At 42.8% G+C, this 18,332-nt stretch overlaps 1 protein-coding gene across 1 annotated transcript in view; it reads right to left on the reverse strand.

Annotated features, from left to right (window-relative positions):
- The window catches only part of CNNM2 (cyclin and CBS domain divalent metal cation transport mediator 2), a 173,958-nt gene that overhangs the window by 25,716 nt on the left and 129,910 nt on the right, over positions 1-18,332 (reverse strand). The window contains exons 3-4 of the mRNA XM_007939886.2: positions 4,043-4,186; positions 555-692 (exon numbers count right to left, since the gene is read on the reverse strand). Coding sequence (XP_007938077.2) covers positions 555-692; positions 4,043-4,186 — 282 coding nt within the window. The remainder of the gene's footprint in view (positions 1-554; positions 693-4,042; positions 4,187-18,332) is intronic.

Consider the following 18,332-nt stretch of genomic DNA (forward strand, 5'->3'; position numbering starts at 1 on the left):
GTTCTTAGAATTTCTGATTTCATTAAAACCATAAAAGAGAAAGATTTAATTTTGAAAATCTATTTTTCTTCTTTGCAGCTCATAGGACCTGTGTTACAACTGATGTCCAACTGTTCTTCCAAGGCAAGCTGAAGAGAGAATTAATTACGCAACTGTCCAGTCAAACAGTGAGGTGGTGTCTGGCTGGCATGTTAGCTCATTCCAACAGCTGGTTCTACCATGGGCTTAGCTGGAGGTAGATGACCTGGCCTACTGAACACATGCAGTGTGGCACTAACGTTCATCCTTACCTTTCAGACCAATTTTAAGTTACTGGTCCACCCCTGGTAAATGTCTCAGAGGGTTCATGCCGACACTGAACATAGGAGAGGAGAGAATTTAAAAAGAAAAAAACAAAACAAAACAAAAAAAGAACAAAAAAAACAAAACACAAAAGTGGCATTACTTATCACCCCATTTCCCGGTCTCCACCCCCAGCCCACCCCAGTCAGTGGTGGGTGAGAAACACGCTCCAGGGTTGGTAGAGATTTCAAACTGTGATAAGCTGCACTTGCCTGTTGCTAAGAAACGGTGCATTGCCAAGAGAAGCTGTGGTGATATTTTAACCTTCATCTCGCTGTCTGTCTGCTTAAAGGCAGAAAAATCTTGCTTTCTCTCCCGATGGGCAACTTTCTTTTTCGTTCTGTTATCAGCTGAGGAGGAACAAGAAAAGGAAAGGATAAGGAACCGTGTTCTTTGACATCAGGGCTCTTGTTGAATGAAAAAGACAAAATCTACTGGAAAGGCTAGACCCTCTCCTGATATGGACACGCTACATCAAAACACCACACGGAAACAAGAAGGGAGAGAGGGCACGCTTGTCAAGTTGGCACAGCACAGTCATGACACAATCCACAGTGAGGACAGTCACCTGATTACTATGAACATACTTCATGAAGATGCTTACAGGAGCCCTTTAATAAGCACATTATTGGCAGACTTGGGCAAAAAGCCTCATAGAACTTATATAACCACATAGCAACAGATGATCTAAACTTGTAATGCACGCACCGAAAAAGGAAAACAAAAGCTGTGGCTGTCAAGTCCATCCAGACTTACAGAGACCCCGTGTATGCACAGCAGTGCTGCGCTCCATGGGCTGCCAAGGCTGTGACCTTTTGGACGCTGATCACCAGGGCTTTCTTCTGAGGTACTCCAGGGTGGGTTTGAACTACCAACTTCTTGGTTAGTGGTCAAGCACTTAACTGCACCATCCAGGGACTCCCTGGGGTACAGGCTCACCCTGTTCAGTTCACATTTCCGTGAAAAACAATCACTGTGCTACAGAGGACACAAGGGATGTGTGTGTCCCTGCCTTTAATAGCCATGTATTCTCTGCCAGAAAAGAAAAATCAAACAGAACCCCCCACACACACACACACACAAAGATGACTTATGTCACAGAACAGTACTTTATTATTTGTTTGCTTCATTTTCATGGATGAGATCCTCAAGGTCAAGCAAATACAAAGAAGGTGACCTAGAACAGGGGCTGGCAAATTTCCTCCCTGAAGGGTCAGTCAATACTGTAAGCACTGCAGGCCACAGGGTCTCTGCAGCAACTACTCAACTTGGCGGCTGCAGCAAAAGCAGCCACAGACGACACATAAATGAATGAGTATGGCTGTGTTCCGATAAAACTTTATTTGTGGACACTAGAACTTGAGGTTCACACAATTTTCACGCCAGGAAATAGGATTCTTCTTCTGATTTTTTTTCAAATGTCTAAAAATGTGCAAAGGCATTTTTAGTTCACAGGCCATACAAAAACAGGTGGTAGACGCCTGGGGGCTATAGGTTGCTGAACCTTGGCAGGTGTCTAATGCAAAACCATTTTTTAAGCATTTTTCTGGGCTAAGTAGTGATCAAGATAAAAACCAATTTAAGCCACAAGCCCAGCTGCCGGTTCTTGCCCAGGAATCCTGAGCCAGTCACTGCGTCACCACTTTCTGTCCCAGCAAACCAGACTGATGACTCCGTTCCTCCTGGGGAGAAAGTTATCACAACTTACCGTTTTCTTGTGCTTCCAGTTCTTGTGAGCACTAGACAGTAGAAATCAATATAAAATTGGAAAACAAGTTTCTAATGGCAACGGATTTCATCATCAGTGATCATATGTAGATCCAAAGAAATTTGCAAACTATGCCCAAAACCACAAGTTCAGCATTTTCTACCAGTAACACAAGTTCAGCAATACTTTCATAGGAAATCCGTTTGATCGAGGCTTAAAAAAACTTGAAATTAACAATGTATATAGAACTGAAGTGTAAACGTAAAATGTTATAAATGTTTTCATTCTTTTTTCTTATGATGAATACAACCCCTGAGGAAACAGAAAGACACAGAGACACACTTGGCACTCAACAATCACTTGTAAGGAAGGATGAAAAGAACAGAAACGCACACACCATAGTGTTCTTTACTGTAAGTCCTCTGACCACGCTCCAATCGTCAAAAGGATAAAACAGACATTAAAGGACGCTATACAGATGTGAAGTTCTGGTTAAAGTGGTTTTAAAGCATTCAACTGCTAAATAAAACGTCGGTGGTTCAAACCCACCAGGCCCTCTAGGGGAGAAAGATGAGGCAGTCTGCTTTCGTAAAGATTACAGCCTTGGAAACTCTATAGGGCAGTTCTACCCTTTCCTACAGGGTCACTAGGAGTTGGAATTAACTTGATGGCAATGCGTTTGGTTTTTGGTTTACATGATTGTGAAGAAAAAAAATAGGATACATTTTCAGAAGATAGTCATTAGCTAACTATACAATTTATTCTTTAAGGGTTACCTGGAAAACTTTCCTAATTATAAAAGGGGGACATCATCTTCCAGGGGGCTGAATAAAAGCCCTGTGCTCTGAACAAGGCAGGCGCTGTTTCCACTGCCCAGCGCATCTGAACGATCCATGTTCCCCAAACAGGAGAATCAGAGCCCAGACGCTTTTTCTCGATTCTAACCCCCAGACTCCCAAACATATCAAGCCTTGGGCTATCCCTGGCTTTATGAAAAGCTTGAGTCTTACACAATTAAGAGTGAGGCTGAGGAAGAAGGTTTAAGCTCCCTGGTACAATGAATCAGTTGTACACTTTGAAGAGAAAACATTCAAGTTCAAGGCTCAGCCCAGGTTCAAGCTGAACTATTTCCTGGGCAAACAAGGTATGGACGCTCATCCCCCCCCCCCCCCCCACCCACCCAAAGAAGGCAGAGAATAGGAAAAACACATTCTTATTATGTACCTGACCCTGTCCTGCCTCCTCCCCCTACCTCAACCCAGTAAAACTATAAACTTGCAAACCTACATTTACCCTTGACTCATAAGTTCTGGACCAAGGAGTTGTTATCATCAATTGAACAAATCCCACTCACTTTTTACAACCTTGAATTAGGAATGCAAGTAGAAACAGAAATTTATGTGAAAACAATTTACCTGGTTGTATAAAATGAAAATTTAGTAAGAGTTCAATTTACATGAGGTGGATATACTCCCTGGAGAGATCAATCGTGGAAGAAAGAAGGGCTGTGTATGCACAGGGAGACAGATCGGGAGGCAGGAATGCATGGGAGAGAAGGACACAGGGAAGAGGTAACTATGGGGAGGAAGTGGGAGGGGAGCTGTTGCACTGTGGGAAATTGTAGTCAATGTCATGAGACAAAATGTATGTGAACTAATGCATGGAAAGTGAATTCGCTCTGTAACCTTTCACCCAAATCACAATAAAAATTAAAAAAGAAGAAGAGTGCATTTATTCATGTCAATCAATTTAACTGGTGGAATGGGGCAGACTTTGCTGGTCAGGGTAAATACTGTCCAGATCACTGGTTAGAAGTGGCTGGCTTCAAGAAACACTGCCACCTGACGTGGCAGGATCTGCCCCTTCCTTCCCCTCCCATGAAGGGGCTGGGATACCCTGTGGGCACAGCCCACAACACTGGGCCTATTTACAAACACGCAATGACCTGGAGAGATGTCAGATGACAGAGAAGCAAAGGAACAGGTCACTCACTGTATAAATCTGTTTCATCTAGGATCTCAGACTTGATGATTTCTTCAATCACATCTTCCAATGTGACGATTCCCAGAACTTCATAAAAGGGATCCCCTTCTCCTTCATTGTTTACCCGCTGCACAATAGCAAGGTGAGATTTACCTTCAATGAAAAGAAAACAAAGTGTAAGAGGGAATCTGAATTCCCTGAATTAAGTTTTATATATAATGATAGTAAAAAAAAAAATAGTAGCAAACACAGATACCAAGTTTCCACAGTCAGAGTTTGCAGCCTTTAAATATAATATCACAAACAAATGGAAAAGTGCCATCAGCCATCAAAAGCAAGACAAATTAAGGCAGAAGAGTGTCATCTTCTGAACATACTGTATTGCATCACGGTTTTCTGCTTCCTGAAGAGTATGGTCTTCGGTCCTGTCAGCTCGTCCTCTGTAACCTTTCTAGCAACTGCCACTTCAGAAGAGCACCTCTCAGAGTGTGGTTCATGGACCCTTACAAGTCCCCAAGACCCCTTCAGGAGGTCGATGAGGTCAAACAATTTTCATAATAACAGTAAGACGCTATTTGCCTTTTTCACTGTATTTCCTATTGGAACCGATAGTGCAAAAGCAATGCCGAGTTAAGCCGCTAGCACCTTAGCACAAATCAAGGCAGGGGCAGCCAACCAGACTACTGTCATTGTGTTCTCCACTCAAACACTCCCACAGTAAAAGGGTGTGTGTGTGTGTGTGTGTGTGTCATTTTCTCTTATGAATGTCCTTGATGAAGCAGCAAAAAGTACTAATTTTATTCGATCTTGACCCGTGAGTGCATCTTTTAATGCTCTGTGTGTCAAAATGGAAAGAGCTATGAAACCCTCTGTGACATCCTGAACTATGACAGTTGTCTTGAGGAAAAGCCCTTGCATACTGTTTGTGCTGCAAGAGAAACAAGCGACTTTTTTCTTTTTAATGGAACACCATTTTTATTTGAAAGAATGATTAATAGGCAAATTATGGTTATTAAGACTCGCGTTATCTGGCAGGTATTTTCTAAAACTGAATGTAGTGAGCCTATCTCAGAAAGGAAAACAACTGACATTGTTTGTTGCCAACGATAAAATTTGAGCTTTTAAGCAAAAATCAGGATTTTGGAAAACTTGTATCTGCCAACATCAGTTTGACAGCCTCTCGATAATTAAAGACTTTCTTGATGGCACAGGTGATAATGTTAAAAATGTTGACTTTTTGGTACTGTATAATAAAAGATATCAACATTTGGAGATCTGAGTAAGTTAGTGAACCAGTGTTTTCCAAATGGCTATGGCACCCTGTTACAGAATCATGGATAAATGGCTCATTCAGAGTGCAAGACAGACCAATGAATTAAAAAAAAAAAAAAAATCTTATTTTGTAATAATTTTAGATTTACAGAATAGTTGCAAAGACAGTACAGAGAGTTCCTGTATACCTCTAACCCAGCAGTTAACATCCTACATTAACAAGAGTCATACCTTTGTCAAAACTAAGAAATTGACATTTTCACATTATTAGTCCAGTAACCGCCAGACTTTTTCACTGTTTTCTCCATTTACGCCCTCTTCCTGTTCCAGAATCCAATCAAGGTGCCACATTGCATTCAGTTGTCTTACCTCCTTAGTCTTCAAAAACCTGTGATGGTTTCTTAGTCTTCCCTTGTTTTTCATGACCTGGACATGAAATTCTTAAGATTTAAGGAGTATTGGCCAGGTTCCCTACAGAATGACCCAATTTGGGTTTGTCTAACATTTTCCTCATGATTAGAATGTTCCTACACATTTTGTTTTCATGACATAGATTGCAATTTCCATAATGTAACAGTTCTCTTCCCACTTCTTCCCTGTGGCTACCTTTTCCCTGTGCCCTTCTTTCCTATGCATTCCTTCTGCCCTCTGAGATATCTCCCTGTGCAAATGCTACCCTTCTGATCTCCCATGGTTGATTGGTCTAAGGAGTGTACCTACCTGGTGTAAAACCAAAAACAACCTAAACTTAACTACTGTCGAGTCGGATCTGACTCTTAGTGACCCCTCCTTGGGTTTCCGAGGCGATATCACTATGAAAGGAGATTGCCCAATCTTTCTTCCGAGGAGTGGCTGATGGGTTTGAACCTCCAGTCTTCCTGTTAGCAGTCAAATGTCTTAGGCACTATGCCACCAGAGCTCCCACCTTATATGCCTGTTTATTGTTTGGCTGGAAGCCTCAGGAGTGAGTCTAATTCCAGGCCCAAAGAATGACTAGGGGTCATAGTCTCAGGGGTTTCACCAGGCTCTATCAGACCAGTAAACCTGGTCTTTTTTTATGATTTTGAGTTTTGTTCCACGTTTTTCTCCTACTTTACCCAGTAGCTCCAATTCTGACCCCTGAGTGGCTGGCAGTGGTAGTCAGGCACCATCTGGTTTGGTCTCAGGGTCATGGAGGCTGAGATTTGCAAGGCCCTCTTAGTCCCTTAGACTAACTGATTCCATGTGCCTTTGATTTGCTTCATTCTTCTTTGCTCTGGACAAGGAGAGACCAATTGTTGCATCTTGGCTGCTCAAAAGCTTTTAAGACCCCAGTCACAGCTCATCGAAGTGGGGTGTAGAACAATGTTTTTCTGTAGTACATTATGCCAATTGAGCTTGACGTCCTCTGTGACCATGAGCCCCAGCCCACAGGCCCAGTGACTCATTCCCTCAAGGTGTTTGGCTATGGCTAAGAAGTTATCGTAACATTGCCTGTTAGCTCTCTTATATCTATGGATATTCTTACAGCACATATAAATACATATGCAGAAATATCATCTGCCAAACTCATACATGGTCATGGGTATATTTCCTTTTACCTAGCCATACTAAAAGAAGTATTTAAATTTCAGAAAGATCTTTTAAAATATTAAACTCATCACTCAAACTCCAATATTGGGTCTTCTCAATGTAAGGTATGTGAGGCATCTGAAACACATCCATAAATCAAGCCACGCAGACATGATTTGGAAACTTTGTCATCAGTTAACATTTACATTACCATTTTTTTTAATGGCAGAGGTTTTTTTGGGGGGAAAGGGGATGAAGTCTTTTATACAAAGTTTACTTAAACCTTCAAGTTGGATGTTTCACCCATTCAGCCAGACACAACTAGCCAGACAAACTAAAAATATTCTCCGAAGGCCAGTTCTGATCAAGTTCCCGGCACTCCCCAAGAAACTAGCTTTGGCTCTGTAGGTTTATCAACCCTTTTCTTAACTCTGCAGTCTAAGCCCCTTCAGGCCCTGCCTCAGATCCCTGTATAGGCAACAATGTCTGGAAGCCAGACGTTTCGATTATTAGACAATTAGGCATCCTAACAATTTTCATCCCTAGCCTGCTCACGCTCAAAGAATGAAAATATTTTGAACAAATTAAGACTCAGAGGGAAACTTATCAGCAATAGCTATAAACACTGCAGCAGGTCAAGTCCGTTCTAGTCCAGCCCACGCAGTCCGGTGAGTTTCTCACATCTGCTTTCCCGAGGACCCAGCATAAGCAGTTAAAAGTTCTTGGTGAACGCTGTCTGTCGAAAGTGAAATTCTTTTGCTATTCCCAGCTTGTGATCATTTAAAAGGAATTTTCCAAAGCAAGGTCTAATATTAGACTCAAAATGAAGTTTCCATTCCACTGAGGCGCTAGTCTCACCAAAGTAACTACCGCATAATCAGATTGTCTTGGAGCAATTCGTTTACATGCAGATGGACATACTTGAAATACCAGCTCCATAGCACCAACGGATCAGACTGGAAAGGGCCTTACTCCAGGAGAACTTGTTTGTGTGAATTAGGCTTCTTAGACTGCAAATTATTAAATATCTTTAGATAATGAATGCCTGTTTTCTTCAGAGCTCACTTGAAGCCATTCATACTCCGTTCAACATTAGGAACTTCTGCATCTACCCAAGAACCACAATCTTTCAGCTTTGTAATTCCTGGTGAGGACTCTTCTTTGCTGGACCTTCTTCCCCATGGACAGTGAGACAGTGGCATCCCTTGCCCTACTCAGGCTTTCAGAGAAGAGTGGCACAGGACACCCTTCCCACTTAACCATCCACTGAGGGAAGGAGCTCACTCTTCAGGCCTCATCAAGAGATCAATCCCAAGGAAAACGTACACCATTATTCAGGACAGAAATTTGAAAAATGAGCTAAGGTAGGGCCTTACTTAACCTGAGCACTGGAGGCAGTCAGTCAGACTGAAAGGAGAAAAGCAACTTTGAGAAAATTGACCACGAACTGATGGATTCTTAACCTCCAAAGAGAAAAATGAACACATAGCCATCAGCAGATTATGTAATTACAGGCATTAAATAACACTAAAGCTTTTTAATAAACATAGATTAAATAAACTTGATGAACTGTATATGGAACAAATAAATTATTGCCACGATCAAGGCTTGGAGAGGGCCCTCGTAGTCTAGCTATAAGAGGTCTTGCCATATTCCAATTGTTTTGCACTGTCCTGAAACTTAAACCTCTAGCTCCTTTCCTCCTAGTCTGGTCCTAGAAATAGAGGGAAAAGGAGTCAGCAAGCCAGTCAGAAGGACGGAGTTTCAAACCCACCCAGTGGCTCCTTTGGAGAAAGTCCTGGTGGTCTGCTTCTGTAAAGACTGTTGTTGTTGTTGTTGTTATGTGCCGTCAAGTCGGCCCTGTCTCATAGAGACCCCTCCTTGGGTTTCCGAGGCAGTATCACTATGGAAGTAGATTGCCCAACCTTCCTTTCGAGGAGTGGCTGGTGGGTTTGAATCACCAGCCTTCTGGTTAGCAGTCAAGTGCCTTAGGCACTATGCTACCAGAGATTACAGCCTAGAAAATCATATGAGGTAGTTCCACTCCGACACAGGAGGCTGTTCTGAGTTGAGATCAACTCAAAGGTACCCAACAAGAGGAAGCCAGGCCCAAGAGAATCTAAGCAGGCTTATTTTCAGAGCACATAATATTCAGAATATGAATACATTTCAGTTCAAATTCAGACTCATAGGCAAGTTATTATGAAATGATAACCTGGATTGCTCCTATTTCTGTAACTGCCATGTGCTCAACATGGGCCACTTGGACAAATGAAGTTACAGGAACCATATCTTCATTGTGAAAAGGGCTAAATAACTAAAATAATCCATACAAAGGTAAACAGGAATCAAATTTCAGCCGCTGCCTGGTTCCACTGCTCTCCAAACCAAAATTTATCAATCCTTGGATTGGTTAACTAGGCCAGAATGGTGGAGGGTTACCATAGCTGCATATTTTAACCATACCACACTTCTAGGCTCAAATTGTGAATGACAGGTGCCATCTGTATTTTGATGGGAATAATCAACAGGATAGTGATTAGGCTGACAAAGTATACTTGTAACTGTTTGAGGAAAAGATGGACTCTCTGGCTATCACACAAGATTGGTGTCAGTGAGGTGAAATGGAACAGTCAACAGACTAACTGAAATAGCTAAGGAAGTAAGCCAAGAAGATGGATGAAGTCAAGTGGAATTAAGAACAACTTGACACAGCTGTACTAATAAGAAAAAGTGACATACAGTAGTCAAGAAGACCTAATAAAGTGTGCACAAGGCAAACAAAGCCCGTGGGGTCCCAAAATGACACTTAAGCAGCAGGAAGAAAACAAACAGAAGATTCAATCAAGAGAAACTCAAGCCAACATTTTATATTCACCATTATTGCTGTGTTGCACAACTCCAGGGGGTGCCATTAGCAAAGAAGCAGGACCTAATGGTTTCCCTGAAGTTGTGCGATGCTCCGACCCCCTCACTAACCAAGAATAGGGCAAGCGAAGCCAGGTGACATGTCTGTTTTTAAAGGATTTTCGGTTTATCTAACCTAAAAATAACAGTAACAACTCAGTAAGTAGGAATAAAGTTCCTAGGAAGGAGTTCTATGAAATCAGTGACTGAAAAAATAAGTGCCCCACAAATCAGAATTTAGGTCTCAGACATGGACTAAATCAGATCAAGGATGTATTTTAATGGCCATTACTAAGGTCCCCTAAGGAGCTCTGGTAGCATAGTGGCTAAGGCACTTGACTGCTAACCAGAAGGCTGGTGGTTCAAACCTACCAGCCACTCCTCAGAAGGAAGATGAGGCAATCTACTTCCATAGTGATACTGCCTCGGAAACCCAAGAAGGGGTCGCTATGAGTCGGGGCCGACTCGATGGCACATAACAACAACAACAACAAGGTCCCCTAAGGAAGTCAGTTTGTACTTAATAGTCAAAGTCGTCCACCCAGTTTAAACAGCATATGATTAGAACTGAATTTAGTCTGATTTACAAAAATCAAACGAAACTGATCAAGTGAGATAACTGTATGTGAACATAATTTTAAACCACAAAATATACTACATAAGTAACAATGAATTACAGACATACCATTTTCATCTATTCAGTCAGTAATATTTGAATGCTTACTGTGTGTCAGGTCTATATCACAGGGAACTAAACAAAATTCTGTCCTCCCTCAAGGGGCTTACATTCTACAGGAAAACAGACAATAAGGGAAACAGACGATGAAAAGGCACGTCAGACTGGGTGTGACATACAGTAGTACATACAGTAAATGTGCTATGGAGAACAAGCATGCAGAAGCAGGAGTACATTTAATACAGGACAGTCAGAGAAAGGTCTCCCTAACAACGCGATAAGGAGCTCTGGTGGTGCAGTGGTTAAAGCATTCAACTGCTTAACAAAAGGTCAGTGGTCTGAACCCACCAGCCATTCCACAGGAGAAAGATCAGACAGGAAAGATTTACAGCCTTAGAAACCCTATGGGACAGTTCTACTCTGTCCTATAGCATTGCTATGAGTTTGAATCAACTGATGGCAGTGTTTTTTTTTTGTTTATTTAAGTAGGTGACAGTTGAGTAAAGTGGAAGGATAATGAATATAGATACGGGTCTGGGTAAGATGTCCCAGGCACAGGAACAGCAGAGGGAGCCTCCGTGTGCTTGAGAAAAAGCTAGGAGACAAGTTGGCTGGACCAGCAGGGAAGAGGCAAAGGGGTAAAAACGAGGTATGGGGGGTGGGGAGGCGGGCAGATCATGTGACCATCATGAGTGAAGACTCCAGCCTTTACTCTGAGTGAGACGGGAGTCACCGGACAGTTCTGAGCAGAACGACATGATCTGTATGTGTTGTAAAACGGTCACCCTGGCTGCTGTGTCAAGAAAACCCTCGGCAGCTGGGAAGGGTAGAAACTGGGAAACCCAGTTAGGAAACTATTTCAATAGCCCAAATGGGAGATGATGTTGCCTTGGATTGGGTGCTAACAGTGAGGGGGATGAGCAGATTCCTGGATTCTGGATATGTATTTCAGGCACAGTCAACAGGATTTGCTGATGGACTAGATGTGGGGCAGGAGAGAAAGATAAAAGGAAGAAATAAGATTTTTGGCCTGGGTAATAAATAGTTACCATTTATTGAGGAGGACTCAGTCAAGTTTGGAAGAGAGGTCAGTTCTGTTTTATACAGCTTAAGTTTTGATAAGTTTCAGAAGTTCCATCCTGTATCAAACAGGCAGTTCAATACATGAGTCCAGAATTCAAAAGAGAGAGAGATGTGAGCTGCAGATAAAAATGTGGGAGTCATTTGTTTATGTTGTGGGTGATGTTGGCTGTTGTTGAGTCAGCCCCCAAATCATGGCGACCCCATGCACAACAGGATGAGACCACTGTGATCCATGCAGTTCTCAGTGGCTGGTTTTTTAGACGTAGGTCACCAGGGCTTTCTTCCTAGTCTGTCTTAGTCTGGAAGCTCCATGAAACTCGTTCAGCATCCCAGCAACACACAAGCCCCTACTGACAGTGGCAGCTGCCCTTGAGGTGTGCTGGCCGGCAACCAAACCCGGACCTCCCACAAGGAAGGCAAAAACTCTACCAGTAAATGATCACTACACCTCCACTGACGTATAGATCGTAGTTACAGCCAGAAACCTGAAGAGCTCACCTAGGTGCCACTGAGGAAGAGGAAGACATAGAGAGGTCCATGGGAGGTACAGACAACAAAGATGGACCCTTTGGGACATCCAGTACTGCATGGTCAGTGAAGGCAAACATGGGTAAACGGGTAGATAGACAGGTGGACAGGCTGAACTAGTAGGTGTCTATGAAGTGGGGAGTGTACCCAAGAACATGTATAGGGTTGGCGGAAAATGGTCCTGTAAGTTTATATGTATGATCTGAATTTCAGGTGTATAGTAGAGCTGACGAGGGGCAAGGTTGAGGGAAGGACACAGGGAAGAGGTAACTATGGGGAGGAAGTGAGAGGGGAGCTGTTTGCATTGTGGTAAATTGTGGTCAATGTCATGAGATAAAGTGGACGTGAACTGCTGTATGGAAAGTGTATTTGCTCTGTAAATTTTCACCCAAATCGCAATTAAAAAAAAAAAATAAAAAGAGCTCACCTAGGGAGTGGGAATAGACAGAGAGGAAATCCAAGCACTGAGCCCTGAGGCATGCCAAAGATTTTTAGATTGGGAAGTTGAGATGTAACAAAAAGATGACTGAGAAAGAATGGCCAGTGGGGTAAGGAGAAAATGAAGAGCATGGTCTCTTGGACGTCAAAGAAACCATTCCAAAAGTATCCAAAGCAGTACAAAGGTCTTAAAAGATGCTGAAGATAAGAAAGGTCACAGGTGAAGAACCTGAGGATTACAGGTTAAGTGACATGTCAAGACTCTGCAGTCCCTGTCTGGTGAGATTTCTACTTCACAAACTAGGCTGCTTTGGCAAGGCAGCCTTAACCAGAGAGAAAAGGCCTATGCTATTAGGACAGAGAGCAGCTTGTCCATAAGCAAACTTCCTCCCCAAAATACCACTCCTTCCTCTTCTGAGTCCCCTTTTGTGGAAATGACCCCATCAGGTTTCCACTCACTCAGGCATAAAACTTTGAAATCTTTGTCTCTTCTCTCCCTCATTCCTTCTCTTCCTTCTCCCTTCCCCTTTTCAACTGAAGAATACACACACACACACATACTTACAGTCCCTGAAAAGCACAGCTCAATTAATTTTTAAATATGTATGTCATTGTGAGGTGCTCTCAAGTCAGCTCTGACTCCTAGCGACCCCTTGTACAACAGAACCCAACACCCCCCGTCCTCCTCCACCCTCACAATCCTTGCTGTGCTTCCGCCCATTGTTGCTGCCACTGTGTCAATCCATCTTGTTGAGGGTCTTCCCTTCTCTCTCTGATCCTCTACTTTACCAAGCATGACAACCTTCTCCAGAGACTGGTCCCTTCTGACAACATGAACAACAGCTGTGGAAATATGACCCAGATCAGAACAGAGACAATTCAACCTCCTGAGAGATTTTCCTTTCATACTCAGCATCTATAACTACACCCCCAAAGAGGTAACCACTATTTTTACTTCTATCACCCTCGGTTATCTTTGCCTACTCTGGAAAATCCTAAAGGGAAATCTTATATAGAGAGCATATGATCCTATTAATCATATATTCTAGTGTGTCTAGAAGATTTATCCATGTTTTTGTGTGAATCATCACTTGTTCTTATCACTATACACTAGGCAAATGTGCTATGTAAGACCTCTTTAAAGTGTTGGACACCAAAGATGTCACTTTGAAGACTAAGGTGTGCCTGACCCAAGCCATGGTATTTTCAATAGCCTCATATGCATATGAAAGCTGGACAGTGAATAGGGAAGACAGAAGAAAAACTGATGCATCTGAATTGTGGTGTTCGCAGAGACTATTGAATATACCATGGGCTACCAGAACAAGGTATATTCATGGCATATTGAATATACCATGGGCTACCAGAACAAGGGGAGCTCTGGTAGCATAGTGGCTCAGACACTTGCCTGCTAACCAGACGGCTGGCGGTTCAAACCCACCAGCCACTCCTCAGAAGGAAGGTTGGGCAATCCTACTTCCGTAGTGATACTGCCTCGGAAACCCAAGGAGGGGTCGCTATGAGTCGGGTTGACTCGACGGCACATAACAACAACAACAACAACAACAACCAGAACAAGGGCTCTGGTGATGTAATGGTTAAACAATTTGGTTGCTAACCAAAAGGTTGGTGGTTCAAATCCACCAGCCACTCCCTGTGGGAGAAAGATGAAGCAGTCTGCTTCCACAGATTCAGAACCTTGGAAACTCTACGGGGCAGCTCTATCCTGTCCTATAGGGTAGCTATGAGTTGGAACTGACTCGAAGGCAGGGGGCTGTTTTTTCCTTTTGCAGAAGAATGAATCTGTTGTGGAAGAAGTACAGCCAGAATGCCCTAAAAGCGAGAATGGCCAGACTTCATCTCTCATACTCTGGTCATGTTGTCAGAAGGGACTAGTCCCTGGAGAAGGGTGTCACACTTGGTAAAGTAGAGGGTCAGAGAAAAAGGGGAAGACCCTCAACGAGATGGACTGACACGGTGGCTGTAACCATGGGCTCAAGCACGCCATGATTGTGAGGGTGGAGCAGACTGGACAGTGTTTTGTCTGTTGTTCACAGGGTCACTATGAGTTGTACACAGGGTCACTATGAGTTGGAACCAACTCAACGGTACCTAACAACAACAACACTGTGTAGTATCCCACTGTAGCAATTTACCATAATTTAATTTATTCATTCTCCTGCTAATGTACATTTGAATTACTCTAGTTTCAGGTTACTGTGAATAAAGTTGTATGAGTATCTTGTACATGTCTTTTAGAGAACAAATGCACTAATTTCTTTTGGGTATATAACTAAGAACAACATCGCTAGATCACAGGGCAGGTGAATATTTAACTTTAGTACATATTCACAGTTTCAGTACAACCACAGTGGTTGCACTGATTGATACTCCCACGAACCATGTCTAAGAGCTTCCATATTTGAAAGTTCCTGTAGCTTCACTTCCTGGCCAGCCTGGTATTATCTTTTTAATTTTAGCTCTCTTCTTTCTCCCCCCTTCCCCGCCTCTCTCTCCCTCCTTCCCTCCCTCCAATGAATTGCTAAATTCTGTGCCTCAAGGCTCTTTTAAGTGTATTCCTTTGTATCACATAACTATAGTTTCTGGACAAACTTGCTACTTGAATTATACATATAATATAATAAATATATATATATTTATCATCACTATGAGTCAGGTACGACTCGATGGCACATAACAACATATCTGTGTGTGTATACACACACACACACACACACACACAGATTTATTGTTGTTATGTGCCGTCGAGTCAGACTCGATTCACAGTGACACCTCCTTGAGTTTCTGAGGTGTACGGAAGTAGATTGCCCAACCTTCCTTCCTTCTGAGGAGTGTCTGGTGGGTTTGAACTGCCAGCCTTCTGGTTAGCAGTCAAGTGCCTTAGGCACTACGCTACCAGAGCTCCTATATATATGCTTTTCCAGCCATATGCACTTGTTCATAATGTTCCTTCTGTTTACAAAGCCTTCTTCTGGCTAGTTTTAATTCTCAGAATGCATGTCTAAATCTCCTAAGATATGTGATTTTCTGCTTCATATTGTAATCATTGGTTGTGCATGCTTTATCCTTGCAAGCAGAAACAGTGTCTTAGCCACTTCTGTACTGCCCACAGCATCAAGCTTATTTCTTCTACCACAGCAGGTGGTCCACAAATGTCAGCTTAGAGAATGGAGTGGAGACCGGGTGTTTGTTAGTCGTGTGCTAAAATCATGGAAAACTCTGTAAAAGTGAGTGCCCTAGAATGTGGGTGGAGTCATGAGGACTGGGGAAGAGGAGAGAGAATATATGGGTGGAATTGAAAGCAAGAATATTAAAGCCTTCTTCATCGAACCCTTGTTAGAGAGATTAAAAGGAGAGGCCTCCATTGGAGGCAAAGTGAACAGGTATTGTGAGGGACAAGTCAAGGTTCAGCTAAGTCAAGAGTCAGGATGCCATGGATGATCTGCAAGAGAAAGTGAACAGAAGGGTGAGCAGGAATCGGGGCAATGACAACTGATAGAGAGGTGAATAGGGCAGAGGCTGGGGGTAAGAGGATGGGGAAGAGGGAGTAATAAAAGAATTGGCTTAGTAGGTTAAACAGAATTCAGGTTTCAAAAAGAATACAGCCCTATGTGGCCTCTTCTGTAAGACCTACACTTCCCCAACCCCAATCCCTTCTTTCTCCTTTTAATTGTAGTGAGTATATATATATATAACAAAAAATATGCTATCTCAACTTTTTTACAAGTACAATTCAGCGACATTACTTTCATCATACTGTATAACCACCACCATGATCCATTTCCAAATTTCTCCATTTTTCTTACCAGAAGATAAGCATGCCCTGAGCAATGACTCCCTCTTTTCCCCTGCCTCCTATCCCTGTTACCATTAATAGACTATTCCCTATACATTTACCTACTCTCAATATTTCATATAAGTTGTTGTTGTTGTTATGTGCTGTCGAGTCAGACCGACTCATAACGACCCCTCCTTGGGTTTCCGAGGCAGTATCACTACGGAAGTAGATTGCCCAATCTTCCTTCCAAGGAGTGGCTGGTGGATTTGAACCGCCAGCCTTCTGGTTAGCAGTCAAGTGCCTTAGGAACTATGCTACTAGAGTTTTATATAATATTTGCCCTTTTGTGACTATCTCCCTGAGCATACACTTTCAAGGCTCATTCAAGTTGCAGCATGCATCAGGACTTCATTTCTCTCTCTGGCAGGGTAGTACTCAATTATATGCATGTACCACATTTTGTTTTTCCATTCCTCTGTGGATGGGCATTTAGGATGCTTCCACTTTTCAGCTTTTCATGAATAAAGCTATAATGAACTTGGTCTACCCAATCCCTTCTCTTGGTTGATAGCAAGTACCTAAAGGATACAGAGACCACATGGTGGTCGTGCAACATACGATGATGATGGAGCAGCAGTACAGCTTGGGAGTAAGGGCAGCAATTCTCCCACGACATTTAGCCACAGCTGGAACTGCGTTCAAGTCTGGGCTGTGTATTTTACAAGGGACAAAATGAAATGCATACAGAAAAGAATCACCAAGAAGGTGAAAAATATATAAACTATGTCACACTAGATGCAATTAAATAAGCCAGCACATTTAGCTAGAAGACAAACATGGGCAAAGATGGAAGTAGTCTTCAAATATCTGAAATGAAAAGTGATCACTTGGTTCTCGTTCCTAACTGCACACTTGTACTTCAGTTTAGCACAAGTTTAGCACAAGGTTGTCTGCCTGATAAACTCCTTGATGGCAGGGCCTCTGTTTTACTTATGTTACTATGACTCTTCATCCCCACCCCCAGTCAAATCCAGCACAACATATCTCACACAAAACAAGCCTTCAGAGTTGCTGAAGTCAATGTCAATGTTAGCAGGTAAATGAAAGTTTATTCTCTACACTATTTCCTGAAGGCTGAACCAAAATCCACGGTTAGAGGTCATGAGAAGGTACATTTTATCTTAATATGTCAAAGAAAATGCTACCTAACGATAAGAGTCATTCAAACAGGGTTGGGTTTCCACCTTGCTCTGTGTGTCAGCAAACTCCCATCCTTGGTAATATTTAAGCAGATGCTGTCAATGACAGTGTAGAGGACGTTGGACTGAATGATCTCTGAGGTCCCTTCCAACTCAAGAAAGTTAAAGGTAAATCCTGCTGAATGTAAATGGTGACAAGCAGTACTCTTGTCAGCTGCCTGTTTTTAAAGGGGGCACCTGAAACAGCAGCATGAGAACAAAAAATTCCACCCAAATATCCTACCACAGCCCACTGCCATCAAGCCGATCCCAACTCACAGTGACACTGGGTTTCCAAGGTGGTAAATCTTTACAGAAGTAGATTGCCCCACCTTCCTCCTGCAGAGCAGCTGATGGGTTTGAACCACCAACCTTGTGGTTGGCAGTCAATGCCTTAGGCACTGCATCACCAGAGCGCCTTAAACATCCTACCAGAACCTCAAAATATGTAAAATCAAGCTCAACCCTAGAGAATCCACGCTGCCTCTTAATTTCCTGTTTCTGTTCCAGTAGCATCCTGTTGCTGCTGCTACGTGCCATCGAATCTGTTCTGACCCAGAGACCCATGTACAGCACAACAACATACTGCCCGGTCCTGTGCTGTCCCACAAGCATTGCTATGTCTAAGCCCATAGTTGCAGCCACTCTGTCAACCCATCCCATTGAGGGGCTTCTTCTTTTCTCTCTGACCCTCTACCAAGCACGATACCCTTCTCCAGGGACTGTCCCCTTGATAACATGTCTAAAGTACATGAGACAGTCTTGCTGTTCTCGTTTCTAAGGTGTACTCTAGCTATAACAGGAACA

Source organism: Orycteropus afer, unplaced genomic scaffold, assembly GCF_000298275.1.
Source record: "Orycteropus afer afer isolate SDZICR_OR568_19922 unplaced genomic scaffold, OryAfe1.0 scaffold00064, whole genome shotgun sequence".
Lineage (NCBI taxonomy): Eukaryota > Metazoa > Chordata > Mammalia > Tubulidentata > Orycteropodidae > Orycteropus > Orycteropus afer.